The sequence below is a fragment of the Aspergillus campestris genome, assembly GCF_002847485.1.
Source record: "Aspergillus campestris IBT 28561 chromosome Unknown P168scaffold_6, whole genome shotgun sequence".
NCBI lineage: Eukaryota > Fungi > Ascomycota > Eurotiomycetes > Eurotiales > Aspergillaceae > Aspergillus > Aspergillus campestris.
The window spans coordinates 1516370-1542367 of NW_020194341.1; the positions used below are offsets into that span (position 1 = coordinate 1516370).

Consider the following 25998-nt stretch of genomic DNA (forward strand, 5'->3'; position numbering starts at 1 on the left):
GCCAACCGCCCCAATGCGTTGTCACATCCCCCCAGGGACTCCCCTGGTCGAATCACCAGCAGACGGGGCGTATCGCGAGAGATGGGAAGAAAGAAAGAAGCACGACCGAAACCGATTGGGCTCCCCCGCAGAGTGGGTCGCATGGCTGCCTAATGGCCAATCCGTGATGCTGACGGCATCTGCTGTATCACTCAGGTCTCTTGCTCTCTCGCTCTTTCCTGTCGCCGTATCTCTTTCTCTCTATCCGCTCTCTCTTTTCTCGCCGTCGTTCTAGTCAGTGGATGCCTCGTCACAGCCATGTCGTCCCACGATCCAGCGGGATTCTGGGGAACGTTGATCAATGCCGACAAGAGTCCCTCGCCCCGGTTGGAGCAGTTGTGTCTGGGCATCGCTCAGATCATGGTCCGTTCCCCCTTCCGCGTGGGCCGGAGTGCATCGAGACCCCCATCTAACCTCGCAGGGGATGTTGATAGTCCACGTTTGATGAGTTCGCCACGACCGACCTGACGCCCGGCCGTCTGGCCGCTTTCTATCGCAAGACCGGGGGGAATTACGACGTCCTCTTCCTCGACACCAAGCCCTCGGCCCTGTCATTCATCTATCAGCGGCTGGGCTGCTTCCACAGCATTCAACCCTCCGCCGATCCCTATACCCCCCCGTCGGTCCCGGCCCTGCAGCCCAATGGCTTCGTGCGCTGGCAGACCATCCAGCTGCTCTTGGACCCCGAGGAGCACAGCCAGCACCTGCAGAACGCGGTGCGCCAATGGGACATCCAGACCCCCGAGGGCCGTCGCTTCCCCAAGACTATCCCCCGCCATGCCTTTCCGACAGCCTCAGATCCCGAGATGGTCGCCTGGCACGAGGAGATCAGTCGTCGCTTCGAGCTCGACTACTGGAAGAAGAACCTGCTGCGCTCCACTCCGCCCAATTTCAAGGGCTATACCCACCGTTTCGGGAAGCGAGAGAACCCCGTCGCCAAACCCTCTTCGCCCCGTCTCCTGCTGCTGCGCCGCCGCCGCCGGCTCCCGCGCCAGCCCCGTCGTCGCAAACGCATCCGCGCCAGCAACGTCGTAAGAGCGCCATCGACGTACCCCTCCGCTCGACCACTCGGCGCGTGCAATCCGTCTTCTTTCCGACCCCTCTTCCCCGCACTGAGGAGGCTCCCCCCGCGACGGGATATGGCTCACGGGCGCCTTCGCCCCTGTCCCCGTCGTCCTCCTGGACCCGGCAGCCGGCCGCCCCGATGCCCCGAACGATCCGCCCTCCGACTACGCCTCGTCCGAGGACTCGTCTGTCCCGGAACCCCGTCGCCCCGCGCCCACCGTCCGCCAGCGCAGCTACAATCGGGCGCTGTCCCCGCCGCGCACGTCCCACGCCCGCCGTCATTCCCACGAAGCCTACTTCCGCAAACCGCATCGCGACCTCTCACCGGACTCGCCGCGCCGCCGTCCGTCCTACCGTGACGCCGCCGTCTATCATCACACCGGTGGCAGTGGAGGTGGGGGAGGGGGAGGAGGGCGCCACTCGGACTCCGACGGCGCGCGTCGGGCACGAGTCCCGCGATCCTCCTACCCCGAGGATGGCCCCAGTCTGCGTGCCCGCACCCCGCCTCCGCAGGCGTCTCGGTTCGCCACCCCCGATGCATCTCCACCCTCGGGCGGGGTCTCCATGTCCGATGGCGTCCTCCTTTCGGGGTACCCCGTGCATCCGCGCTACGTGAACCGCAGCAGCGTCAGTCGCAACGTGGGCGCCGCCCCGTTCGTGGTGCGGAGGGTCGCCCCGGATGGAGACGGCGAGGTCCGCCGACACAGCTACGGCCATCGGGGGAGTGGGTCGGCCGAGCGCGCGCGGTACGCCCAATCGGTGGGTGCCGGTGCTGGTCCCAGCGCGCGGCCCTCGCGCTGGTCGACGGTGAGTCCGGGGCCGGGATCGGCATCAGTATCGGCATCTTGGAATCGGGGAGGTGGCGGGGCCCTGGCACCGCCGATGGAGATGGAGATGGGAATGGGAATGGGGTTGGGAGAGGGAGAGTATCCTTCGAGGGGGTGGCGGTCGAGCATGTATGAGCGGTGATATCTTATTTTCCTTGTGGTATCATATTTGTTATTCAAGGGAGTCTGTGTCTATCTGGGTGGCTTTTTTTCTTCTCTTGTCTTTTCTCATTCTCCTTTCGGTTCTGGCGTTGTTATCTGCTGACGGCCTCTATTGACCTCATGATTGATGACCGGCAATGCCTGGTTGAATATCTGACTCACGACTCACGACTCATGACAGCACTAGACCTAGAGATTAGGTTGTTTGGTTTTATTTTTGGTTCATTTCTATATCATGTTTTACCATCGTTTGGTATATGCACGCGAGTCAATACAGACATGCGTGTAGCCATACAACAATGAAGAGATACATTAGCTACTCACCGTGCTCACGGATCTCACAGCAATCCGGATTATTCTAATCCGGTAGACTTAATAGACCTACAGAAGTACCCTGCACTGCCCCGTCTCACTTTCAGTAGGCTCCTGTCATGCGTGGTGGAGACCACTGTCGGGGCCATCTGACTGTATATTTATATCAACCTCGATGCGGGAAGCCTCCCACTCATGGAGATCGATTTTCGTATACATCAAACGAAGTAGGGATGTGTCATAGTCTTATGAGCTTGTTAATTTGAAAGAATAACAAATTAAGAAATGAACTGACCTAGAGGAGACATGAGAAAGAAAAGAAGCAACGAAGTGAAGTCGAAGTAGAAGACGCATAAATGATGCAGCTGAATCAGCATGCACAGGTCATGCACATGCTTAGCGGTAAACGTAGGCAGAATGCTGACATAAGCACTCACCGACGCGTCCCTGAGATCGCGATGGAAATGCCATCACGACGACCACCAAGACCAATGCGCCTGACCTCCCCTCAATACACCTAACCATGCCCAAGCGAAAAGCGACCACTGCGGCCTCCGCTAGCTTCACGGGCCTGATCGGGTCCGACGACGAAGACCCCATGATGCAGATTCCCGAGACCCAGGAACCGCGCGATGCCGAGCGCCCCACGAAGAAACAACGCGGTCGTCCACGATCCAAGTCCGGCGATGGAAAGCCACTCCCCGTGCAGACGAAGCGCAGCTCTGTGGCGGCTGCGGCCCCGGAGGAACCGGAGCCAGTGTCCACCCGCCGGACGACGCGTCGGGGGAGGCCTAAGGGGAGTCGCAACTCGTCGCATGCCGTCCCCGACGAGATCCCGGGGACTCAGGTCGAGCAGCTGGACGGTGCGGTCGACGACGGTGAGCATCCGCCGGCGGAGGGCGCCGCGGTGTCTCAGGATGAGCTCGACGCTCCGCAGAAGGGCGCCCAGTCGTCGTCCCGATCTGCGGCAGCGCCCGCGAAACCCAAGAGCGGGCGGGGTCGACGGAAGGGCAGCTCCGGGAAGCAAGTGACGGTCGACGGGGAGTTCGAATACACCCCGGCGGGGACGCGGCAGGTCAAACTGCCGGACCCGCGCAAGGAGGCGGAGGAGAAGCCTAAGCGCTCGCGACGGGCGCCCGCCAAGAAAGTCCAGGAGGAGGCACCGGTCCCCGCGGAGGAGGTGGAAGCGGCGCTGGAGGTCGTGGAGGATACCATGATCGAGGAGGAGGAAGACAGCGCACCACCGCCCCGTCGGTCGGTGTCGGCCTCGCCGACAAAACGCAGACAGTCCACGCAGCGTCCGCCGTCGTACTCCCCGCTGAAACGGAAGGTCGGGACCGACGAGGAGCGGTCCAATGGTGACCCGGAATTGCGACGCCGGCTCGGCGACCTGACGAAGAAGTTCGATGCTCTGGAGAATCGGTATCGGACCCTCAAGGAGATCGGGGTCGTCGAGGCCAACGCCAACGTGGACAAGCTACGGAAACAGTGCGAAGCCATCTCCACCGGTATGTTCACGTTGAACCCTTCGCCCCATACCAGCCATGTCGTTCATTCGAGTCTGAGTCTTGACTAACCATCGCAGCCTCTAACAACCTGGTCGCCTCGCTGAAGAGCGAATTGGACGCGCAGAAGGCTCTGGGCCAACAGAGTCGGGGCCTGCAGAAACAGCTGAAGCAGCGGGATGCCGAAGCCGCGCAGTTCAAAGCTGAGGCGGACGAGGCCCAGGGCCAGCTGGCCTCGGCCCAGACCGAGGTCAAGGCCCTGCAGACCAAGCTGGCGGCGGCGCGCAACACGGCGGCCAGCATCGAGAATGCCGCCGCCAAGGCGCCCGGCAGCGCCGTCAAGGGCGGCAACAACCGGGCGATCGCCGCGGTCAGCGCCGAGGCAGCGCAGGCGGCGACCGTCGCGCAGCTCAAGGAGGATCTCTACAGCGACCTGACGGGGCTGATCATCCGCGACGTGAAGCAGCGCGAGGCCGATTGCCTCTACGACTGCATCCAGACCGGCGTCAATGGCAGTAGGTCCCTCCTTCTCGGTGTTTTATCATCCACCTACTCACGTTCACACAGCCCTCCACTTCAAACTGCTCGTACCGCACGTCTCGGCCGCCAACTTCGAGAACGCCGAATTCCAGTACCTCCCGCTGCTGGACGAGAGCCGCGACCGCGAGCTGGTGGACCTCCTGCCCGAGTACCTGACGGTGGACATCACCTTTGTGCGGCAGCAGGCGTCGAAATTCTACACGCGGGTGATCGATGCGCTCACGAAGCGGCGTTCGAGCGCCGGCCACTGAGCACGCATTGGAGTCTTGGGGTATTGCACTGGAGGCGTTGTCGTTTTGAATATATCAGTCTAGCCTGTTTTGGATTATTCGTTCTTTTTTTTCTTCTCTTCTTTTTGGTGTTAGGATTATTCAATCGTAGTGATATCTACCCAAGTATAGCAGGTCTACTAGAGAAAGGCTAATCTATTATTGCAGTGGAAAAACGCATCCGACCAAACCAGGAGCAAATAATTCATTCACGTGTACAACAACGCCGATCGGATCAATGATATCCGTGATAAATGTAGTTTTTTCCCCTCGCCGGGCATCCCACGATGCCCATCCCATCTTCCGAGATCGAAAGCGAATCTATTCCTTCGCGTCCACCTTCTTGGCGGGGGGCTGCGCAGAGGACTCGTCGTCGCGGCTACGCTTCTGGCCGGATTCCGCGCTGTCGGTGGTGCTCTGCACGACGGGGACGCCACTGGACGGGTTAGTCTCATACACGGATGAATAGGGTGGGATAAGATATTGAAAGGAAGGGAAAGAACATACCGAGCATCCTTCTGCACGTCGCGGCGCTCACCCTGGCTGTCCTTCTGCTGGTCCTCGTTGCGACGCTGGCGCCAATCGCCGCCGTTGCGACCGCCGCGACCCCGGCCGTGACCCCGGCCGCCACGACCGCGCCCGCGCCCGCGACCACCGCTGGGCCGGACACGACCGGCCTCGATCTCCTTGACCTTCTCCTCGCAGTACTCCTTCTTGCTCTTGATGAGCAGGTCCTTGCCCTGCCACTGGGGCTTGGGGTCGAGGGCCAGGAAGGCCTGCTGCTTCTCCTCGGAGGCGAACTCGACGAAGACGCTGCCCTTGAAGAGCTTGTCGTGGGTGCGACGCAGACGGATGGCGTTGGTGGGGCCGTAGGGGGCGAAGAAGGCCTCGATGTCGAGCTGGGTGGTGGGGCCCTCCTCGCCGAATCCCTTGGCGTAGACGCTGCGGCCCATGGCCTTGTCCTCGAAGACCTTGGCGACGCCGGGGTCGTGGGCCTCCTTGACGGTCTCGGGGAGCGGGGTCTTGCGGCGCACGGCGGTGTCGTTCTCGGTCAGCTCGACGGCGGCGGAGTCGCGGAGGGCGGCGACGATGGCGCTGCGGGGCTGGAAGCGGCGCATGCGCTTGAAGGAGCACAGCAGCTCGAGGGCGACGGGGCGGTTGGCGCTACCGCCGACCTGGGAGAGCAGGAACTTGTCCATGGGCAGGTTGGAGTCGGAGAAGTAGAACTCGACCTGCTTACGGATCTCGACGGGGTCGTCGGTCTCCTGCTGGGAGCTGGGGTCGAAGCGCGCCTGGTTCCGGCCGGCGCCCCGGCCACGCTGCTCCTTCTGCTCCTTCTGCTCCTCGGCCTTCTCCGACTTCTCACCCAGCTGGGCGGCGGCGGCGACGATGCGCGCCTCGTCGGCGTCGGCGGGGGCCTCCTCCTTCTTCTCCTCCCCGTTGGCGGGGGCGGTGTTCTCTCCCTTCAAGTCCGCCAACACGTTCTGCACATCCTGTTCGGCGGCGGCGTTGGCCGAGGGGACCGTCTTCTGTTCTTCGGCCATGGTCGGTATCTTCGGAGCCGTCTGTCGCGACGGGGGATCGGTTCGGGGTGGGATTGCCGGGAATGCGGGATGAACGTCGGAATCCTCAACTGTCAATTGTCACTGGAATATTCCACTGCGTCAGTCTCTCTCTTTTAATGATATGAGGCGGGTGAGGGCGAGGTGCAATGAGAGGGCCGGACGTTGATGCGGCTGGGATGACTCCATCCCGCCAAGGACCGTGAAGTCTCGAGCACCATCTGGGATGGGGAGACGGCGTGCAAACCTACCAGAAATTCACGAACCAGGCTGAGCGATCGTCAGGGGAATTGATTCAGGCAAGAGATCGATCGGGAGAAAGAAGTTGGAGCGAAAGGAGAGAAGTTGGCGAGGAAGAAAAAAAAATCATTTGTATTTTTTTATTTTTTATTTTTTGGTTTTCTTTTTTTCCAGGCTCCCATTTCTGCCTGGGGCATATACATCACGTGCGGCCCGTGATCTCATCTGGTTTTTTCTTCTCGTCGCGACTTTTCATCTCCATCAAAAGTCTTTTCCTGTCCGTTTCATTTCATACCTTGCGTGCACTGAGGATTTCCTTCGTGGGGTATTCATCATCGTCGTTATGGCCCCTCCCTGTGCGTCGTCTGCCCGCCTCGCCCTCCCGACCCTGCTGCGCCAGGTCTTTCGATCCACCGGGGCTCCAGACGCCGCCAGTCTCGATCGTCGCCTCCTCACGACACCGCTCTCACATCGCCGCTTCGGCACATCCCGCGGCCTGGCGAGGCCCTCCGGATCTGGGGACGATGTCGCCGGGCGCGACACGGCCTCCTCCAGCCCCGCGGATGCCTCGCCCGCCGATCGATCGTCCGCGGCCCCAACACCACGAGAACGCCGACGACCCAAGGCGCCGTCCCGGGATCGGACTCCCCCGTCGCAGGACACGCGCCCGGGACGGCCGCCGCAGCGGAAGCGTGAGGGGTGGCAGGTGCAGAAGGACGCGCTGAAGAACAAGTTTGGAGAGGGGTGGAGCCCGCAGAAGAAGCTGTCGCCGGACGCGCTGGACGGGATCCGGCAGCTGCACGCGGTGGCGCCCGACCGGTTCACGACGCCGGTGCTGGCGGAGCAGTTCAAAGTGTCGCCCGAGGCGATCCGGCGCATCCTCAAGAGCAAGTGGCGGCCGTCTGGGGAGGAGGCCGAGGATCGGCGCCAGCGGTGGGACCGGCGCCATGAGCGCATCTGGGGACATATGGCGGAGTTGGGGCTGCGGCCGCACACCAAAAGCGCGACGCCATATACGGGATCGCAGGCATTGTACGGGCCGAGGAAATCTAGGGGAGGTTCGAGGGAGGGTTCAGAGGGGTTGGATGGGTTTGATGGGGGAGAGAATGAAGGACATGGACATGGGGATGGAGGACATGGAGGACATGGGGTATAGGATCACTGTGGGATGGGTTATTTGGAATGGGAGGATCATACTATGATGGAATATCAATCTAATACTTCATACTGTTACTCTAATCAGGCGGCGACGCTGCCAGTTGGCGCAGGGACATGACGCCCATCGGAATCCACCGAGATAGAAATATATATCAGTCAGCGATCGCATCGGTGAACTCCGACACTTTCTCTACTGCTTCTCTTCGTCTTCTTTCTCATATCTTCAGTTCTCAAATATTGATCTCTTCATCCATTGAACCATTCAGTCAATGGACGCTTCCAACTCCCTCCGCACCGCCACCGACCGTCTCTCGCGTTACCAAAACTGGATCATTCCCCCTCCATCTCCATCTGCATCTGCATCTCCAGCTGCAACCTCCACCCCCGCTTCAACAACCAAATCAACAACCAAACCACCCACCATGTCGCGCGATCCCATTACCTGTCACGTCCTCAACACCCTCACCGGCACCCCCGCCGCCAACCTCCCCGTCACCTTGACACGCGTCGTCCCATCCTCCTCCACCACCACCAGCAACACCCCCACCCCGACTACCACCTACCACGCCACCACCAACGCCGACGGCCGCGTCGCCAACTGGACCCCATCATCCGGGTCAGAAGAAACACCAGCCTCCGTCGCCGCCGTGCTGGCCGCGCTCCCCGCCGACGCAGACCCCGTCACCCACTGGGCGGTGCGCTTCGACGTCGGCCCCTGGTACGCGGCCCAGGGCGTCGAGAGCTTCTGGCCCGATGTGGAGGTGCGCTTTACGGTTCGGGGGAGGGGGTCGAGGGGAAGGATGGGTGGCGCCATTATCATGTGCCGGTTTTGTTGGGGCCGTGGAATTATTCGACTTATCGGGGGTCGTAGATCATTTTCTCAAGGAAGGATGGATATGGGGGAGATGGGTGGGGTGGGTGGATAGCGTAAGGGAATGAATGGTATAAGGATGAGGGAGAAAGAGAATGTAGACTACGTACTCAATGCGCTGGTTTACACCATCCACAAACCCCATAGGCACAATCAATGTACATTCCCAGATACGGGCTAGTCAACAGATCGTCTATGTACAATGGTGAGGAAGAGGATCACCGTCGTGACCGTCGTGGATCTGTCGCCTCCTGGCGGCGCCAGTCGCGAGTCTCCTTCGTCCCCAAACTACCAACGCCCCCCTCTTGTCGTCGCTCCCACCCGCCGAGTCGCACCACCAGGCAGGTCGCGTTGTCGCCTTCGCGACTCACCTCAGTAGCTAGATCCACCACGGCGCGGGCCCCCGCCTCGGGCGTCTTGGCCTCCTTGACGATGTCCACCACCTCCTGGTCCGACAGCGTGCCGCTGACCCCGTCCGACACCAGCACCAAAAAGGCGTACTCGGCCGGCGCCATCTCGACCCGTCGGATCTCCGGCTCCGCCGACACGCCGATGCGCTTCGACTGCACGTCGCCGAACGCCCGCGTGTTGGCCAGCCCGCTGATGCGCTCCTCGCCGAACGAGTCCGTCACGAACGTCGCCGCGTACCGCCGCAGTCGGGTCGCCTCCACCGGCGCCGACGGGTGGTGGTCCGTCGTCAGCGCCACCGCCTCCCCCGTCACCGTCGAGGACAGCAGCATCCGCGTGTCGCCCACGTGCGACACCAGCAGGCTGGCCGCGCTGTCCGGGTGCCAAAAGGGCGTGGGCGTCGGCGTCGAGATCAGGGCGACGCTGGCCGTGCTGCCGCCCTTGAACCGACCCCGCGCCCCGTCGCCCGTCACTCGGGGGTGCCGTGGCCCGTAGAGGATCTGGTCCTGGGCGACGGGCCGGCCGACCTGGGCCAGCTCGTCGTCCGTCTGCCGGGCGGCCTGCGCCGCAACGAACTCCAGGTCGGCGCGCAGGAAGGCGTACTCGAGGATCTCCTCGATCGTCACGCCGTGCGTGCGGTCGGCGGCGCCAGACCCGGCGGCGGGGTCCGCGAGGTGGGCGAAGTGGGCGGGCACGTAGCGTCGGAAGTAGCCGCCCACGAGGGAGCGCCACCGCTGGACGAGTCGCCGCTCCAGCTCGGCGGCGCGGGCGGTGTTGCCGCCCTGGACGATGGGTCGGTCGCCCGTGCCCGGGCCCGAGTCTCGGAGGCAGGCGTCGCGGGGGAGGCTGGACTGCAGTTCGACGGCGGCGGCGGTGTTCTGGATGTACTCGTGCAGCTGTTGCTGCAGGTAGGTGCTGCAGTCGGTGCCCCCATGGCCGTCGAAGATGCCGAAGTAGAAGACCTGGGGGTCGCCGCTGGCGCTGTCCGCCCCGCGGCCCTCGCCGGTGGCCGCGTCGGACCGCCGGAGGGTCACGGAGGCGGGGGCCGCTTGGCGAAGGCGGGGATGTCGAGGACGCCGGCCTGCCAGGTATCCTCGTTGGTGGGCCGCGTGCCGCGGGCGGTGGACGCGCCGAAATGATGTTTCGCATTACGCAGGGGGATGCGCACGACGGTGGTCTCGCGGTTGACCAGGGTCTGGAAGGTGGCCGGGGTGCGCGGGGTGTCCCCGGTGTGCGGGACGGAGTCGGCCCGCGGGAGTTTGTGGAAAGAACTGAAGGCGCTCCGGGGGTCTGGGTGGAGCGAGGAGGAGGGGAGATGGGTGACAAAGTAATCGCGGAACTCCCGCCGACCACCGTGGAGGTCCGTCGGGGCGGCGGACCGGGGGCGGGCGTGTTCGATTTGGTTGCGGCGGTCCGGACGGAGCAGACTATCCCGGGGGCGCGCATCAGCCCATGACCGTGTCCCTGCGATCTCAATGGTTCCGTACACCTACCAAGATGGGCGACTCGGGCCCGGATGGGAACCGCGACTCGCGTGAGAGGCGTCCGACTCATGAAGGCCGGAGAGGCATTGGAGGGTGGGCGGACAGCAGACAGCGTAAGCGAGGGCGTTGCCGACCCGATTGGAAATCACGGCGACGCGACAGATTTAGAAGAGGCCCATGATGGGAAGGAGTATAGAAAGGAGAGAGTTGAGAGGTTTGAGGGAGTGTCGAGAGAGAGGAGGTTGAAGGGAAAGTGAAGTGAAGAGTATACTCCGTCGAGGAGAAGGAGAAGAAGTTGTTGGGAAGAAAGTTGAGCTGCATAACCTGCACAGCTGACTCAGGGCTGACTCAGGCGGTATTCGCGTCATCCTCGCGTTTCTCCACGGTCCCTCTTGTCTCTTGTCTCTTGTCTCTTCTCTTGTCTCTTCTTCAATTCTTCTCCCTAAGTCTTCTATTCAATCGGAATCACTACACGACATCATGGGTATTAAACGTGCGTCACGACACCCGAATCCCCCCCGAACGTTACTGATCCATGCCTAGACCTGTTCCAGGTGATCTCCGAGAATGCCCCCGATGCGGTCAAGAACGGGGATATCAAGAATCACTTTGGTCGCAAGGTCGCCATTGTACGTGTGATTGATACTTTTGAAGGCTATCGGAATGGAGAGGCTAACGAGTAAACGCGAGACAGGATGCGTACGTCTACACGAACCGAGAAGGACACCCCCCCGAGCGAAGATCTCCACTGACCCCCCACTAGGTCGATGAGTATCTACAGCTTCCTCATCGCCGTCCGGTCGGAAGGACAGCAGCTGATGAGTGAGTCGGGCGAGACCACCTCCCACCTGATGGGCATGTTCTACCGCACCCTACGCATGGTCGACAATGGCATCAAGCCCCTCTACGTGTTCGACGGCGCCCCGCCCAAGCTCAAGTCCGGGGAGCTGGCCAAACGGTCGGCGCGCAAGAGCGAGGCCACCGAGGCCCACGAGGAGGCCAAGGAGACGGGCACGGCGGAGGATGTCGAGAAGTTCTCGCGGCGCACGGTGCGGGTCACCCGCGAGCACAACGCCGAGTGCAAGCGGCTACTGCAGTTGATGGGGGTGCCCTACATCGACGCGCCCACCGAGGCCGAGGCCCAGTGCGCCGTTCTGGCTCGCGCCGGCAAGGTCTACGCGGCCGCCTCGGAGGACATGGATACACTCTGCTTCGACTCCCCCATCCTGCTGCGGCACCTGACGTTCAGCGAGCAGCGCAAGGAGCCCATCCAGGAGATCCACCTGCCGCGGGCGTTGGAGGGACTGGGCATGGATCGATCACAGGTACGTCGGGCGGGATCCGGTGGTGCGGACTGGGGTGTGTATGGCTGACTGGGGCGAAATCACACAGTTCATCGACATGTGCATCCTTCTCGGCTGCGATTACCTCGAACCGATTCCCAAAGTGGGACCCAACACAGCGCTCAAGTTGATCCGAGACCACGGGTCACTGGAGGAGGTGGTGGCGGCCATCCAGAGCGACCCGAAGCAGAAGTACGTGCTGCCGGCGGACTGGCCGTACCAGGACGCGCGGGAGCTGTTCTTGAACCCGGACGTGCGGGGGGCGGACGACCCGGCGTGCGACTTCAAGTGGACGGCGCCGGACGTCGAGGGACTGGTGGCCTTCCTGGTGCAGGACAAGGGATTCAACGAGGACCGGGTGCGCAACGGGGCGGCGCGACTCCAGAAGACCCTGACGAGCGCGCAGCAGTCGCGACTGGAGGGATTCTTCCGGCCGGTGGCGCGGACAGACGCGGAGAAGGCATCGCTGAAGCGCAAACACGAGGAGAAGCTCCAGGCGGAGAAGAAGCGCAAGAAGGACGAGGCCAAGGCGAAGAAGGAGGCCAAGGCGAAGCCCCGGGGGCGGCGTGAGGCGCGGACGGACAGGCAGGACAGGCGTTGGTCTTTCTTTTCTTTTTTATTCTTCTTTTTTACTCTTTTCCGTTTCCCTTGTGATGCCCCCTCTTCCTCTCTTTCCCGTTGGCGGTTGATAATCTGAATCGGGATCGCTCTTGGCGTCGGATTCGTCCGAGCTGGAATCCCTGCCCAGCCGTCTCTAGCCGGAGTCTACCCTCTCCGGGTATCTTGATCGTGGTTGATCTTGAGTCCGTTCATGTCTGCTACCAATCTATACATAATCACGATCCGCTCGGGTGAAACCGGAGATGGACTCGGGTCTGGCCCCGCCGCCTCAGGCAGGACCCCGCCTCAGGCCCTCCCCGCCTCAGGCATGACGAAACCAGTTGGCGTCAGAAACCGAATTGAGGATCGACAATTGAGAAAAATACGAATTAATGAGAATAATGCAAGAATGGATTCGATCTGGAAATGATATCATAAAACCGCATCCCAATCTAGGGGAAAAAAAAGAGAAAGAATGACAACACATGCGTCATCCGCCCTGACCGGTTTCCAGGGTGGAGCTGTTGGGTCACCTGCTTTGGGATCTTTTCTCTCTTCACTTCCTTTTCCTCATCTTCTTTCTCCTCATCTTCTTCCTCCTCATCTTCTTTTTCCTCTTCATCACTGGAAAATACCCGGTTCCGTCAGCTTCCTGCTTTCTCCGTCACCCGAGGTTCTCTCCTGCGTTGTCCCCGCCCCCTCCATCGCCCCTAAGCCCCGACGATCCCCTCCTGTCACCTCGTCTCCCCTCTCCTATCCACTTCTATCCACATCCCTAACGGTCAATTCACCCTCAATTCGACCATCTATCCCTCAGAATGTCGTCCTCTGGCAATGGCGCCCCTCCCGTGGGCCAGGAAAACATCAACACCGACATTGTCACCCTGACCCGCTTCCTCACGGAGGAGCAGACTAAGATCCCCGAGGCCACTGGAGACTTCACGTACGCGTCCCCCCCTCGATCCCCCTGGGGCCCCTCGTTCTCGTCAGGTCATGGTCGATACTAACCGGGATAGTCTCCTCTGCCACGCCCTGCAGTTCGCCTTCAAGTCCATCGCCTACTACATCCGTCGGGCCTCCCTGATCAACCTCACCGGTCTGGCCGGTTCCTCCAACACCACCGGCGATGACCAGAAGAAGCTCGACGTCATCGGCAACGATGTCTTCCTCTCCGCCATGAAGGGCTCCGGCAAATGCCGCATCCTCATCTCCGAGGAGGAGGAGGAGGCCATCGTCTTCGACGAGGCCCCCTACGCCCGCTACGCCGTCGTCTGCGACCCCATCGACGGTTCCTCCAACCTGGACGCCGGGGTCTCGGTCGGCACCATCTTCGGTATCTTCAAGCTGCCCGATGAGCTACTGGGCCCCAACAAGACCGTCACCGCCCAGGACGTCCTGCGCCCCGGCACCGAGATGGTCGCCTCCGGTTTCACCATGTACGGCGCCTCCGCCCAGCTGGTCATCACCATGCGCAACGGCAGCGTCAACGGCTTCACCATGGAGAACTCCCTCGGCGAGTTCATCCTCACCCACCCCAACATGCGCCTGCCCGAGCAGCGCGCCATCTACTCCGTCAACGAGGGCAACAGCTCCTACTGGGAGGAGTGGACCCAGGCCTACTTCCACTCCCTCAAGTTCCCCCCCGGCGGCGGCAAGCCCTACAGCGCCCGCTACATCGGCAGCATGGTCGCCGATGCCTACCGCACCCTGCTCTACGGCGGTGTTTTCGCCTACCCTTCCGACTCCAAGAGCACCAAGGGCAAGCTGCGTATCCTGTACGAGTGCGCCCCCATGGCGATGCTGTTCGAGAATGCCGGCGGTCTGGCCGTCGACTCGCACATGAACCGTCTGCTCGAGGTCATGCCCGAGCACATCCACGACCGCAGCGGTGTCTACCTCGGCTCGCGCGGTGAGGTGCAAAAGGTCATCGACATGTACAACTCCCACAAGAAATAGATTCCCTTCCGGGCGCTCCCGGCGCCCCCCTTTTGGTCATGAATTTTACGTGTATCTACTCAGAATGGAGATCTTCCCTTCCTGCTTCCCTTTCCTCCTTCAATCCGATAGATGTCTGTAGTAATGCCGAAGAGCCTGCGGGGAACCCCGGTCTAGTCCATCACCGGCGTCCCGTCTGAATCCGGCTAAAGAAAACTCCCCCGGCAATGATCGGCTACCCGACCGACTGGACCCCCTGCCCCTCTCCACCCCTCATGCCCCACGGTATATCTAGTATCTACAAACCCACTCCCCTGTCCTGGGTCCAAACCCCAGATACTCCCACCCAGTGATCTGTATATCCATCATGCGTCTCCCCTACGCCCCCCAGGAACCTCCCTCCGCGGACCCCGACACGGTCGCCATCTACCAGCGCATCGCCGAACGCCGACACCCCCGCCCCCTCATCCCGCTCGACCTCTCGCTGCTGCACGCGCCCCCTGTCGCCGACGGCTGGAACAGCTTCCTGGGCGCCATCCGCACGCGCACCCAGGTTGACACCGGCCTCCTAGAAATGGCCGTCTGCCGCGTCGCCGTCCTCAACGGCGCCGTCTACGAGTGGAACTCCCACGCCCCGCTGGCCCTCAAGGGCGGCATCCCGCCCCCGCCCTGCACGCCGTGCGCCATCTGGCTCCCACCGCCGCCGGAGAGGACCTTGCCGGTGCCCGCGCCGCCCTCGCTGCTGAGACCGCGCTGTCTACCGCCCAGCGCGCCGTCGTCCGCTACGTCGACGAGATGACCCAGACGGTGCGCGTCGCTGACGATACCTTTGCGGGACTGCAGTCCGACGCCGGCCTCTCGGACCGCGAGATCGTCGAGTTGACTACCGGGATAGCTGGGTATAATTGCGTCAGTCGCGTGCTGGTGGCGTTGGATGTGGGGGAGAATAATGGACGGGAGATGAAGAGTGTGGATGAATTGGTGGCGGCGCTGTGATTTACATCCTTTTTGTTCTTCTTGATATTGCTATTCATGTTGCTTTCTTCCTCTTTTCGTGCGAGGAGCATCGACAGCCTGAGATATGAGAGATATGATGCACGCCCATGGTTCACTCGGTGCGGGACAATGAATGAAACTGATGAGTTCAATGACGCCTATGCCGGTCCAAGATGTGTAGAGAAGATCCACCCCTGCAACTTGAGAACGAACTCTACTCGATTATACTGTGCTCGTCTGGAGCAGACAGACTTCACATAGGTCGAGTCGAAGTGGTCACTCGTGATTCCCAGGGCCAGAGTCGAACCGTCTCTACGTCTACCCCTACGTCTACGGCTCGCCGTCTCATAGGCTTGTTCATCTCCCCTATACTGACACTGAATTATATTGCGATTGATCTTGTCCTATCAGGACGAGACCTCACTGCGTCTTCGCCTTCTGTCTCTGCAAGTACGTCTGCCGGAAGAACCCCACAAAGAGGAGCATCAGGACGCAAACGTACAGGAACCCTCCCCAAAAGACGAGAATATCCCCCCGGTTCCTGAGACAGGTGACGGTGCGGTATTGCGGGACCAGACCGTCCTCTCCCGTCCCCGACAGCCGGCCGCGGGTGGTGGTGGCTACCCGCGGGGACGAGGTAGGCGGCGAGCCCTGGTCCGGCTCCCCGTCCATCGGTAGCGGAACATCGTACTGGATGAAGACGAAGGCCAGGCTGAGGAGGAGCCCGACCCCAAACTGGCCGATCTGGATGGCCGTTAGCCCAGCCTTCAGCGGACTGGGGACGCGCACGCGGAAGGCGGAGAGTGTGTAATAGGAGTACTGTGGGATGGTGGGATCAGTCCAGGGGGCGCCAGAATTCGGACGAGAATCAGGGACGAACGGACGGCCTTACCACCAGCGTGTGGACGGTCGAGTTGAGCACAACACCGACGAAGCTCGCTTGCAGGACGTATCGGATGCTTGCCCAGCCGCAGAACAACACGCCCATATGGTGATACACATGCAGCCCCGAGGCGCGCTTCCCCTTAGCGAGGATGATCATCGTGTCGAGCATCTCGTACGCCTTGGAGAGGTAGAACGTCCAGGCGACATAGATCGCGGCTGTCCAGGGCCCTTCAACTTCCGACTGGCCGCTGGCCGTCCGGAAATGGTGCCCCCCGCAGATGCGATCCGCCGTGCGCAATGCGTACAGAGGATCCCGCCGGTCGACTCTGCTGGACCAGAGGAGGGTCCAGATACTAATGCAGGCCCACAGCGAGTACCCCGTCAGGACGATGTTGTGGAGGTAGACAAACCCGCGGAAGCCCCGCGAGCGGCTGATCGCCCACGGTTGGCCCTGCCGTGCCTGATTGCGGCGATTAAGAAAAATCGTGGCCGCCGCGTACGCGGCGATGATGACGATGGGGAGCTTCGCGTCTATCGTCGCCTGGAAGAGCGACGTCGGGACCCATGTCGAATCGATCCACCCGAACCGTATCCGGGGACAAGGGGGATATAGCAGGTCACCTTGGCGAAAGAGCTCCGAGAACGAGGCCCGGCGGAAGTAGACGGTTGGCAGATGGGACGACATGGCGCAAGGACGTCGCAGAGGCCCAGCAGATAGTGCTTCGACTCCACGACGGGCAGTTATCTGCTTCTATATTCAAAACCTTGGCGGGGGGGAAGGAGGGAGGCCGAAAGAATCAGAGATCAGTCATGAACTGCGACAGGGTTCTGCAAGGAGGATCCGACATGGGAATATGACCGGTCAGATGGGCCACCACGTCCTCGACTCACTTACCATCTGCAAGGGGGGGTGGGTTTGTGTGGAAGATGTTCAGGACCGTCTGGGACCCTGGCTTGGGATCCGGCCAACTCGCGGCGTTGTGACCCGCGCAACAGCCCAACTAGAACCGCAACGGAAGTCGGTGGCCCATATCTGACATGGTGATGCCGATTCACGAAACTGTAATCCACGCCGAGAACACCCTCGCATAAGATTTGGCGCGGAGGTTGTTTCGAGGGAATGGCTGATACTCCGATCATGGTCAGGAGGGGTCTGCGTCTCGCTACACTGGGGATACTTAAAGGTCGAGTTGATCTCATGCTGCCCCCTCCCCCCAACGATCCGTTGCGAATTTGGTACCCAGAGCTCAATTGAGCAGAGAAACCTAGATCGTTGATCCATGGCTGGCCTCCCAATTGTTCCCCGTCCTCGCCCATGCCATCGATGGATCGATGTCCAGAGCGCTCTTTGCGTGAGCATCTTCCACGTTTTGGGCATCGGTGCGCTCTTCTTCGTCCCGGTCCGCTGGAAGACATGCTTCCTTGTCGCTTTGGGTCACACGGCCAGCGGAGTGGCCGTGACAGCTGGTTAGTAGTAGTAGGACGGACTGAGCCCCAGGCGCCCCGGGGATCCAGGCCGGGTGAACTCCCACTAAACCATGCCCTCTGGTATAGGATACCATCGTCTGTGGGGTCACCGAGCGTATACTGCTTGCCGGCCGCTGAGATACGCTCTCGCATTCCTAGCCACCGCGGCCGTCCAGAAGGACATCATCTGGTGGGTGCGACACCACCGCGCCCACCACCGCTATCTCGATACCCCGCAAGATCCCTACGACGCATCCAAGGGATTCTTCTGGTCCCACATCGGCTGGGTCCTGACCGTGCATGACCGCCCGAACTGGGGCTCCGTCGACATTCGAGATGTGAAAAGCGACCCCGTCGCCCGGTGGCAGCGCCGGTACTTTTTTCCCCTCGCCTTATTTTGGGTCGTCGTGGCGGCCCCCGCTATCGCCCACCTGGGGTGGAACGACTGGGCCGGCGGGCTGTTCTACGGGGGCTTCCTCCGGTGCGTCATCACCTGGCACAGCACTTTCCTGACGAACTCGGCCACGCACTGGATGGGCGACCAACCGTACTCGGACAGCAATACCTCGCGGCAGCTGGTCAGCGTCGCCCTGGTGACCCTCGGCGAGGGCTACCATAACTTCCACCACGAGTTCCCGTCCGACTACCGCAACGGACCCCGAGCGCACGACCTGGATTTTAGCAAATGGGTGATCACCCTGTGGGAGCGGCTCGGCTGGGCGACGGCCCTCCACCGCACCAGCGCCCGGGAGATTGACGCTTCCCGGGACCGGCAGACGCGCAAACGGCTCGGACTCCCGGCGAAGTATCCAGCCCCGCCCCTGTCCATCCTGTCCTGGGAACAGTACCGGGCGACGGTGCGGCAGGGCGCATGTCTGGTGGCCATCGCGGGGGTCCTCTACGACGTGGGCGATTTCATGGCGAGCCACCCCGGCGGCGAGACACTCCTGCGGCAGGCCGTGGGTACGGATGCCACGGCCTCCTTCCACGGCGGGGTCTACCGCCATTCCTCCCACGCCCACCATCTCCTGCAGCGGATGTCGGTAGCTGTGCTTCTGGGAGACGGCGAAGAGAAGCAGACGGAGTGATTTGAACGATGTCTGGTGTTGGGCTGGTATGGCCAGGGTATGGCCTGGGTATGGCGAGTGGGGTTAGCTTTCAAGGCCCGCTAGAATATAATTAAGTACGAGACAGGAATGAACCAAGCCATGAGTAGAATCCGAGATGAATTCGAGATGAATCTGTCTGAAGTCGTGAAGAAGAAGGAGATGTAGTCAGGTGACGGAGCACGTGCGGCGCCTGATATTTTTCTACTCTTCTACTTTTACCCACTTCATTTCTTCGCTCTGTCGACGACATCAACCGGCTGGACGGGTTGCTGGGACCAGAACCTTCTCTCCAATACGAAGTCTCCGAAGTTGGACGACATGGGTGAGCACTGCTGGCCTTGAAGGATACCACAACGGGTAGTGCAAGGACAGGGAGGATTCGATGGTGAAACCCACCTCTGGAATGGGTATCCGATAGCTCATACTGTCCCTAACAGTGGCATATGTCAGATAGATGCGTGTCTTGTATCTCCCCACATGACAGATCCGACGGTGGAGGAGCTCGGACAGACATCGGATGATCCAACTCATCGATCCAATACAAACACAGCATCGGGGCGGCGCGATGGGTCCAACTGATCGACCCATCATGTCGGGTCAAGGGGGAGACCCCCTTGATTCGACGCGAGTCGGCGTGGCGGAATGACACGCCTTGCATGGCTCTAGACTAAAGCAGGGATCGCGACGATTGGAATGTTGATGGTTGATCGGTCGGAGCAGGACGTCCAAAGCAACACGCGAACGATTGGGTCTCTGTGAACTAGATCCAAACGCCTCGTTCGCCACGCAGTTGAGAAGACGGTTGGAAACCGGTGAACGGGTGTCTCGATCCTCGAATTTCGTGTCGACTTTGGACTTCGCGTGGGAGATTGCGCGAACATGGCGTCGTGTGCCTCCGGTGGTGATCCAATCCCTCTCACACTACAGGATATCTGCTTGGAGGGTTTCTACTGTCCGTTCCCCTCCCCTCTCTTCTATAGTCCGCTGCGGTGTGGTGGAGCGCTGTCTGACTGATGATGTATGTCTACTGTAGGTCCGAATAACACGGCCAATCACCCCCCCGAACTATGTCCCCCGACGCCGGAGTGTTTGTTATACAAGCTGCAGATGGAACACAATGTGTGCCAATCATCCCAGGGCATTTACGAGCCCTCCGTTTGCCAGACGGGCAACTATTGCCCCCCCGGGGGTCGGGAGCAGATTCGGTGTCCCGCCGGGCATTACTGTCCGCTGGGCGCGAGAAGGCCGGTGCAGTGTCTCGCCCTGTCGTATTGTCCCGAGGGCAGCGGTCGGGAGGTGCCGTTTCTCGGGATCTTGTGCTGCGCTCTGATCGACTTGGCGCTGGTGGTCCTCACCGTGTGGCCGAGTCTGAGAAAGCGGGTTTCGCGCCGACCGTCGAGGGAGAAGTCGGATGCACGGGTTGAGACAGGACTGGAGATGCAATCCGCTAGCCTTCTGGGTGGAGCATACCTTTGTGGTTTAGAGGGAGATAGTTTGGACTGTGATGGTGGTGATGGTCAATATGACGAGAGGCCGGGCGCCGGGCTGCGGATCGAGTTCAGAGACGTGATCGTTCGCAATCCGCAGACGGGGGGCACCATTCTGGACGGCGTCAGCGGTGTTGCGGCGCAGGCTTCTCTCCTTGGGGTCTTAGGTCCCTCAGGGTCGGGGAAGAGTGAGTGACACGGATTCTTCAACGATGGCCCTTGCTCACCCACTCGCAGCTACCTTGGTCCATGTTCTGACCGGCCGCGTCAAGGCGACGTCGGCATCGGTGCTCTGGGATGGGGTCGAGCAAGACCTGACCCAGTAGGTTCCACGATTGATCCACGCCGGACAATATGACTGACCTGAGATACCTAGGTCCCGGGCCACTCGCGGTCTCGTCAAGTTTGTGGCCCAAGATGATGTGGTTCACCCGAACCTCACTGTTTGGGAGAATGTCCTTCACTCGGCCCGGATTCACCTGGGAGGATCCCGGACGAACCGGGAGATCGCCCGCCACACGCAGCGGGTCATCGACAGCCTGCAACTGACGCGGGTTCGGGATAGCATCGTCGGGGATGGCCACCGGCGGGGCGTCTCGGGAGGCGAACGCAAACGGGTCAGTATCGCACTGGAACTGGTGGCCTCCCCGCGGTCTTGATTCTCGACGAACCCACCTCGGGACTCGACGCGCAGGCGGCCTTGTCGATCATCCGGCTCCTGAAGCGGCTGACCACGAAGGGTATCACGGTAATCTGTGTCATCCATCAGCCGCGCGTTGAGATCTTCGAGTCTCTCGACGCGATCCTCGTCTTGCAGTCGGGCCGCTCCCTGTACTCCGGTCCCGTGCAGGGAATCCAACCCCATTTCGAACACCTGGGCTACGACTTCGATCCCCGACACAATCCAGCGGATGTCATCTTGGACATCGCCGCCGGCCAGGTCCAGCCCCGGATCGCCCGAACCGCGAAATCTGCGACGGGCGACGACCTCCCGAAAGTCGCCCAGTGCGAGACGCTCCCTCATCGGGACCCCGATTCCCCTCGACGGACAGAGGGCCCCAGCGGCCGGGCCCGGGTCGCATGGCGCCCTGGCATCGACAGGTCATCTACTGCTTCCAACGGGATGTTAAGCAGCAAGGCCGACGACTCGATCTCTTCTGGATAGAAATCGCCGCGGGCGTGGTGACCGGATTGCTCTTAGGGCTCGCGGCGTCCGAGGTTCGCGGCCAGCTCTTCCAGGGGATGTACCACCCCCCGTTTCACTTCCTTTCGAGCGCGGTGAATTACTTCACTCTCCCCACTGTAGCCATGTTCAGCTGCTTCTGCATCGCATTTTCCAGCGCCGCACCGAGTGTGGCTGTCTTCGGGGAAGAAGGTGACAACAATTCGGCTGCCGAACCGACGTGATTGCAAGCTAATTCGACGCAGCTATCCTCGCGAACCGAGAATCGAAGGCGGGCCACTCCGAGAGTGCGTATTTTGTGGCCAAGGTTCTCTCGAGCCTGCTCCGGATGGCGCTCTGCGCTCTTCATCATACCTCGGCTTACGTGGTGCTGGGCACACCAGCAGTTCCCTTTGGCGTCCTGCTTGGTCTCAATTACGTCTTCTTCTACTGTGGGTGGTCGTCTTTTCCCAATCCCATTTCTCTCCGTGTTCACAGGAAGTCCCCAGGTATCTATGGCATCGGAGCCCTGATCGTCTCCCTGGCGAGCCGTGAAGCCGCCCCCCTAGTTTGTTTAATGAGCACACTCATTGTCTCCGTCTTATCCGGTTGCCAGCCCCGTCTGGACTCGGCGAAACACTGGCATCTGGCCTGGTTGTGGTACATGCTACCCGGGGTAAGACGTCCATCGACAGGTGCAGGTGCGGTTCCTCGCTAATCAGGCATAGACGTGGTATACAGAGGCCTATATCAGCGTGCACATCACCCCGCTGGCCTATCTGTACGACACCCAGGCGGCGGCGCAGTACATAGGGTACACGTTCGGTCGACCGAGGCTTGATATGGGGTACGTGCTTTCTCTAGTCATATTGCGAGGTCCTTTACTGACAGTCGCCAGAGTTGCATTATTGATAGGTACCGCGTATCGGGGGCTAGGCTGCTTGCTGATGACCCTCCGGGCTCGAACGGGGTGGTGGTAGTAGGTACGAGGTACTTGAGGCGCGATCAGACGTTGTTGGCCATGCTACGCGGGATGGATGGTATGGAATCTGCAGAGGTCGACTCATCCGGCATCCGTCTATCCTGTAATGTAAGGGGTACACTGCATTGATACGCCAGGTGTGATTCGCGATGACTGCAAGGTATTGAGGTTGCGAATGTGGGGATCCACATATCAATTTGACTTGGCGATACATGCAATAGAAAAGCGATGGCAGGGCTGGGTAGACGCCTTACCCATGCGATGCCCGGCCCAGTTTGACCACAAATTATCTACGTCTTTCACGGACGATTTTTCATAGGGATCGGGGGGCGATGTCAGAAGTTTAACACCAACTTATCACCACTCAATGCGCCAGGGGAGGTCCACTTTAGAACCAAGAGGGATGAGACATGCCTCATGCAGAGGAATGCATCAGTTGTATCATAGCAAGGGGGGAACGGGTTCATGTTACTTCCTAGCTTGTCTGCGCGCCTGAACAAGTTCAATACCCCTTGTCCGTTCCAAACCTCACAGGAAAAGTGGTTTCTCCAAAGTAGAAGACTGACAGGCCAGGGATGACGCAGACAATTCAGCAGAGGGCTCTGCCGATTGACATCCCGATTCACTGTAGGGCCTTCTGCTCGTTCACCAAAGCGACCGCCCAAAGATAGTTTAAGCTACTTCGATCAATCCAGGAGATGGACTCGGCACTCCAACTGCTATCGCTTGGTCTCCGGAATGGAAAGACCCTCACCTTGGACAGCAATGGACCGGTTCCAACGATCTGGAGAGCCATGACCTCCCATTCCCAGCCCATTCCCCCAACAGAGCTCGAATGGCTACGTGACAAGACGACACTGGTGACCGGCGCCACGTCTGGCTGCGGTTTGGAATTAGCCAAGATCCTCGCCCGGTACAGCGCGCGCCTGATCATCACCGCGCGCAATGAAGAGCGGGGCCAGAGCGCGCTCGCCGACATCCAGGATGCCCTGGGAACGGACCGTCCCGCCCAGATCGACGTATGGCAGCTGGATATGGCGTCGTTCGACTCCATTCGGGAATTCATCCAACGGGTTTCGCTTTTGGAGACGCTGGATTTCGTAGTGTTAAATGCCGGGGTATTGTCACCGGAATTCTCCCGCTCGCCAGCGTCGTGGGAGATGCACCTCCAGGTCAACTACCTGGGCCAATGTGCACTCATTCTCTCGCTCCTGCCGGTTCTCCAGAGCCAGAGCCAGAAGCGTACGACTGCTGCACGCGTGCTCAACGTCACCTCCGAGGCCCATCTGTGGGAAAGCATACCGCTCACCTCGACCCCCGCCCAGGCGATCAGCGAGTTTAACGACGAGACCGCCCTGGGCTTCTATCAGCGTTACCGTCGGTCGAAGCTGCTCAGCATGATGTGGACGCACACTCTGGCAACCGCATGGAAGGACACCGACTCGGTGGTCATCGGCACCGCAACACCTGGTCTCTGCCAGACACCCATCTACCGTCAAATCACCTCGAGCTGGATCGCGGACGCGCTGATTCGCTGGTTTCTCAAGACCTCAGCCCATGGAGCTTGGGATTATGTGCGGGCTCTCATCGTTCCGGCGTCGGAGTACCACGATCAATTCTTTTATGAAGGGTTCCCAGCTGAGTGTGTCCCACGTTCTGAATCTTGAATCCATGACCTGCTAACGTTGCTATAGCCCTGCCGATAGCGTCCGCTCCGAGGAATACCGCGCATGGAGGACCGATTTGTTCCAACATACGGTGAAGCTTCTGGAGCGGGAGATATCTGTGCCACAGGAAACACGGGCGTGGTTAGCGGCGATACTTGAGTCGACGCGGGACGCTGATATCAAGTAAACCGAGCGTCCAACTTGACGGCGAGTCTGGAAGACCGGTTCTTGAATCCAGCACCTGATCTACTTTACATGTGCAGACCCATGGCACGGCCTCATCCTCTTACGCCATTCCTTACTACCCGCTACAAGAAATCTAGTCCGCAGTGAGATGGATTATAACACGGGAGCCAGTGGAGGTTAGTTCCACGTAGACAAGGCTGCCACACGCGTAGATAATGATTAAGAAAATAGAACTGATGTGGTTGAGAAGTACCGTTTGTACGATACATACATCATGATAGAGCCCCGTATCCCGTCCTATGAGTCCCTCTCCCGCCATCATAACCCTCAACCCGACTGTTCCTGTTGCATGTCCAGGGTAATGGCCTTCGCCTTGGGGGCGCCTCCGCACTCATATGTTCCCAGAAGGGTATGGCCGTCGACGGCCTGGATGCCCGGCCAGTGGCTAGCCTCAGGGCAGAGGACAGTGGGCCGTGTCCAGAAGATGCGGCCATCCTGCGGGGGCCCGCCAAACAGCACCTTGATAGAGGCGTTGTGATGCCAGTGCGGATTGGGCCAGTCCTCATCCGTCATGAAGACAACGGCCAGGGAACCGTCAGCGAAGGTAGCGATACCGGGGGAGCCGGCGTGGCGGCCAGACTTGTGCGAGCGGTAGACCTCGTGGCGCCAGCCCCAGGTCTGGCCGTCGTCGTAGGAGAGCATACTCTCGATGCTGAAGGCGCGGTGGGTGGTGGTCTCGAAGACGAGCACGAGCACCTCGCGGCCGCGATCGTGCGCCACAGCGATGCTCGTCATGCCGTCGCGGTAGTTGTCGCGCTCGCCACCTAGACACTGCGGCGGGGTCCACGTAGCGCCGCCGTCGAACGACCGCACCAGCATGGTGCACTGGTTCTCCGGGGCGAACTCTTCCGAGTAGTAGAGTTGCACCTCGCCCTGGCGGCCCATGCGCATGAAGGGCTCCCAGATGCCCATGGGCGGGTTCTTCTCGGCCGCCTGCGACAGGTAGGACCAGTTCCGCCCGCCGTCGGTGGAGCGGCAGACGGTGATGCGGAAGTGGGTGAAGCCGCCGCCGGGCTTCATGTCGTGGTTGCGGAAGGCCCCCAGCACCGTCCCGGGCGCGATCTCCAGCAGGAACAGGTTGTCGCAGTCGCCCGCGGCCCGGGTGACCTCGCCCCAGGGCTCGAAGGTGCGGCCGCCGTCGGTGCTGCGCGTCACCCGGAGCAGGCGCTGGTTGCCCTCGAAGCGGGTGAAGGACCCGAGGAGGCTGCCGTCGCTCATGCGGGCCAGTCTTGCGTATGTGCCGTTGGGGATGGCAGCCAGCAGGCGCTCATCGTTTTCGATGACGCGGTTCCCGGGTAGGCGAGCTCCATGGTCTGTTGGCGGCTGCTGCGGCGGTGGCTGATTCGGGGGGGGGTGGTGTGGGTGGTCGATCCCGAAGGTCTTTAAGATCTTTTGTCCTAGTTTTCCCGGCATGATGGAGGTAGAGGTAGTATAGAGGACGGAAGGAGTTTACGAGGAGCAACCGGTCAGATATGGTGGTTGACCGCGGGGCACTGCATGGTGATGTCGATCAAGGACGGGATGTGTATGACGTCATCACGGAACGTGGTTGCCTGCCTGGACCGACGCATGCGGCGTGGCGTGGATGCTCTGGGTCCGGGCGTGGAGCGGTGTGACAAGGGTTGGATGTCTGGTAGACTTTGGGCTCAAAGGAGAGCTGATGGCCATATCTGTCTT

The 25998-nt window shown here is 60.8% G+C and overlaps 14 protein-coding genes across 14 annotated transcripts; 10 read left to right on the forward strand and 4 right to left on the reverse strand.

Annotated features, from left to right (window-relative positions):
- Positions 1-264: 264 nt before the first annotated feature.
- P168DRAFT_327449 (uncharacterized protein) lies at positions 265-2073 on the forward strand (the record flags this gene model as incomplete). Its single annotated transcript, XM_024841243.1, has 3 exons — positions 265-402; positions 474-1203; positions 1232-2073. Exons 1-3 carry the CDS (start codon positions 298-300, stop codon positions 2071-2073), a joined length of 1677 nt encoding a protein of 558 aa, XP_024693104.1. The 5' UTR covers positions 265-297.
- Positions 2074-2891: 818 nt separating this feature from the next.
- P168DRAFT_327450 (putative chromosome segregation protein (Pcs1)) lies at positions 2892-4852 on the forward strand. Its single transcript, XM_024841244.1, has 3 exons — positions 2892-3913; positions 3991-4425; positions 4478-4852. The coding sequence occupies exons 1-3, from the start codon at positions 2929-2931 to the stop codon at positions 4699-4701; spliced, it is 1644 nt and encodes a 547-aa protein (XP_024693105.1). The 5' UTR covers positions 2892-2928; the 3' UTR covers positions 4702-4852.
- A 16-nt stretch (positions 4853-4868) lies between these two features.
- On the reverse strand, positions 4869-6670 carry P168DRAFT_269544 (tRNA maturation protein LHP1). Its single transcript, XM_024835146.1, has 3 exons — positions 6533-6670; positions 5227-6365; positions 4869-5155 (listed from the first exon to the last, which is right to left on the reverse strand). The coding sequence occupies exons 2-3, from the start codon at positions 6261-6263 to the stop codon at positions 5041-5043; spliced, it is 1152 nt and encodes a 383-aa protein (XP_024693106.1). The 5' UTR covers positions 6264-6365; positions 6533-6670; the 3' UTR covers positions 4869-5040.
- A 194-nt stretch (positions 6671-6864) lies between these two features.
- On the forward strand, positions 6865-7677 carry rrg9 (mitochondrial ribosome assembly protein RRG9; the record flags this gene model as incomplete). Its single annotated transcript, XM_024840225.1, has 1 exon — positions 6865-7677. One exon carries the CDS (start codon positions 6865-6867, stop codon positions 7675-7677), a length of 813 nt encoding a protein of 270 aa, XP_024693107.1.
- Positions 7678-8101: 424 nt separating this feature from the next.
- On the forward strand, positions 8102-8550 carry P168DRAFT_318837 (hydroxyisourate hydrolase; the record flags this gene model as incomplete). Its single annotated transcript, XM_024840226.1, has 2 exons — positions 8102-8440; positions 8464-8550. 2 exons carry the CDS (start codon positions 8102-8104, stop codon positions 8548-8550), a joined length of 426 nt encoding a protein of 141 aa, XP_024693108.1.
- Positions 8551-8768: 218 nt separating this feature from the next.
- On the reverse strand, positions 8769-10512 carry ptcA (type 2C protein phosphatase PTC6; the record flags this gene model as incomplete). Its single annotated transcript, XM_024840227.1, has 3 exons — positions 8769-9933; positions 9993-10385; positions 10448-10512. 3 exons carry the CDS (start codon positions 10510-10512, stop codon positions 8769-8771), a joined length of 1623 nt encoding a protein of 540 aa, XP_024693109.1.
- Positions 10513-10922: 410 nt separating this feature from the next.
- fen1 (multifunctional nuclease RAD27) lies at positions 10923-12770 on the forward strand (the record flags this gene model as incomplete). The annotated part of the gene is made up of 6 exons (XM_024839452.1): positions 10923-10935; positions 10986-11071; positions 11137-11141; positions 11206-11767; positions 11835-12351; positions 12544-12770. The coding sequence occupies 6 exons, from the start codon at positions 10923-10925 to the stop codon at positions 12570-12572; spliced, it is 1212 nt and encodes a 403-aa protein (XP_024693110.1). The 3' UTR covers positions 12573-12770.
- A 433-nt stretch (positions 12771-13203) lies between these two features.
- On the forward strand, positions 13204-14341 carry fbp1 (fructose 1,6-bisphosphate 1-phosphatase; the record flags this gene model as incomplete). The annotated part of the gene is made up of 2 exons (XM_024839453.1): positions 13204-13328; positions 13402-14341. The coding sequence occupies 2 exons, from the start codon at positions 13204-13206 to the stop codon at positions 14339-14341; spliced, it is 1065 nt and encodes a 354-aa protein (XP_024693111.1).
- Positions 14342-14645: 304 nt separating this feature from the next.
- P168DRAFT_290576 (carboxymuconolactone decarboxylase family protein) lies at positions 14646-15419 on the forward strand. Its single transcript, XM_024837248.1, has 2 exons — positions 14646-14930; positions 15032-15419. The coding sequence occupies exons 1-2, from the start codon at positions 14688-14690 to the stop codon at positions 15314-15316; spliced, it is 528 nt and encodes a 175-aa protein (XP_024693112.1). The 5' UTR covers positions 14646-14687; the 3' UTR covers positions 15317-15419.
- Positions 15420-15736: 317 nt separating this feature from the next.
- Positions 15737-16886, reverse strand: P168DRAFT_318842 (elongation of very long chain fatty acids protein; the record flags this gene model as incomplete). Its single annotated transcript, XM_024840228.1, has 2 exons — positions 15737-16135; positions 16209-16886. The coding sequence occupies 2 exons, from the start codon at positions 16884-16886 to the stop codon at positions 15737-15739; spliced, it is 1077 nt and encodes a 358-aa protein (XP_024693113.1).
- Positions 16887-17481: 595 nt separating this feature from the next.
- On the forward strand, positions 17482-19195 carry P168DRAFT_297378 (acyl-CoA desaturase; the record flags this gene model as incomplete). The annotated part of the gene is made up of 3 exons (XM_024838173.1): positions 17482-17668; positions 17756-18752; positions 19150-19195. The coding sequence occupies 3 exons, from the start codon at positions 17482-17484 to the stop codon at positions 19193-19195; spliced, it is 1230 nt and encodes a 409-aa protein (XP_024693114.1).
- A 357-nt stretch (positions 19196-19552) lies between these two features.
- Positions 19553-22688, forward strand: P168DRAFT_290577 (P-loop containing nucleoside triphosphate hydrolase protein). The gene is made up of 10 exons (XM_024837249.1): positions 19553-19729; positions 19811-20452; positions 20502-20586; positions 20641-20902; positions 20959-21269; positions 21317-21639; positions 21693-21878; positions 21936-22102; positions 22155-22273; positions 22325-22688. The coding sequence occupies exons 1-10, from the start codon at positions 19657-19659 to the stop codon at positions 22404-22406; spliced, it is 2250 nt and encodes a 749-aa protein (XP_024693115.1). The 5' UTR covers positions 19553-19656; the 3' UTR covers positions 22407-22688.
- A 514-nt stretch (positions 22689-23202) lies between these two features.
- Positions 23203-24262, forward strand: P168DRAFT_282133 (NAD(P)-binding protein; the record flags this gene model as incomplete). The annotated part of the gene is made up of 2 exons (XM_024835968.1): positions 23203-24050; positions 24103-24262. The coding sequence occupies 2 exons, from the start codon at positions 23203-23205 to the stop codon at positions 24260-24262; spliced, it is 1008 nt and encodes a 335-aa protein (XP_024693116.1).
- Positions 24263-24588: 326 nt separating this feature from the next.
- Positions 24589-25734, reverse strand: P168DRAFT_282134 (sialidase family protein; the record flags this gene model as incomplete). Its single annotated transcript, XM_024835969.1, has 1 exon — positions 24589-25734. One exon carries the CDS (start codon positions 25732-25734, stop codon positions 24589-24591), a length of 1146 nt encoding a protein of 381 aa, XP_024693117.1.
- Positions 25735-25998: the final 264 nt, after the last annotated feature.

Excerpts from the sequence above, each read along its gene's own strand:
- P168DRAFT_327450 (XM_024841244.1), top strand. The coding sequence starts at position 2,929 with ATGCCCAAGCGAAAAGCGACCACTGCGGCCTCCGCTAGCTTCACGGGC. Across the intron at positions 3,914-3,990 it reads GTGCGAAGCCATCTCCACCG|CCTCTAACAACCTGGTCGCC; the intron begins GTATGTTCACGT and ends TAACCATCGCAG. Across the intron at positions 4,426-4,477 it reads CCAGACCGGCGTCAATGGCA|CCCTCCACTTCAAACTGCTC; the intron begins GTAGGTCCCTCC and ends ACGTTCACACAG.
- P168DRAFT_269544 (XM_024835146.1), bottom strand. The coding sequence starts at position 6,263 with ATGGCCGAAGAACAGAAGACGGTCCCCTCGGCCAACGCCGCCGCCGAA. Across the intron at positions 5,156-5,226 it reads GACGTGCAGAAGGATGCTCG|TGGCGTCCCCGTCGTGCAGA; the intron begins GTATGTTCTTTC and ends TAACCCGTCCAG.
- P168DRAFT_290576 (XM_024837248.1), top strand. The coding sequence starts at position 14,688 with ATGCGTCTCCCCTACGCCCCCCAGGAACCTCCCTCCGCGGACCCCGAC. Across the intron at positions 14,931-15,031 it reads TCGCCGTCCTCAACGGCGCC|GACCTTGCCGGTGCCCGCGC; the intron begins GTCTACGAGTGG and ends GCCGCCGGAGAG.
- P168DRAFT_290577 (XM_024837249.1), top strand. The coding sequence starts at position 19,657 with ATGGCGTCGTGTGCCTCCGGTGGTGATCCAATCCCTCTCACACTACAG. Across the intron at positions 20,453-20,501 it reads TCCCTCAGGGTCGGGGAAGA|CTACCTTGGTCCATGTTCTG; the intron begins GTGAGTGACACG and ends ACCCACTCGCAG. Across the intron at positions 20,587-20,640 it reads GTCGAGCAAGACCTGACCCA|GTCCCGGGCCACTCGCGGTC; the intron begins GTAGGTTCCACG and ends TGAGATACCTAG.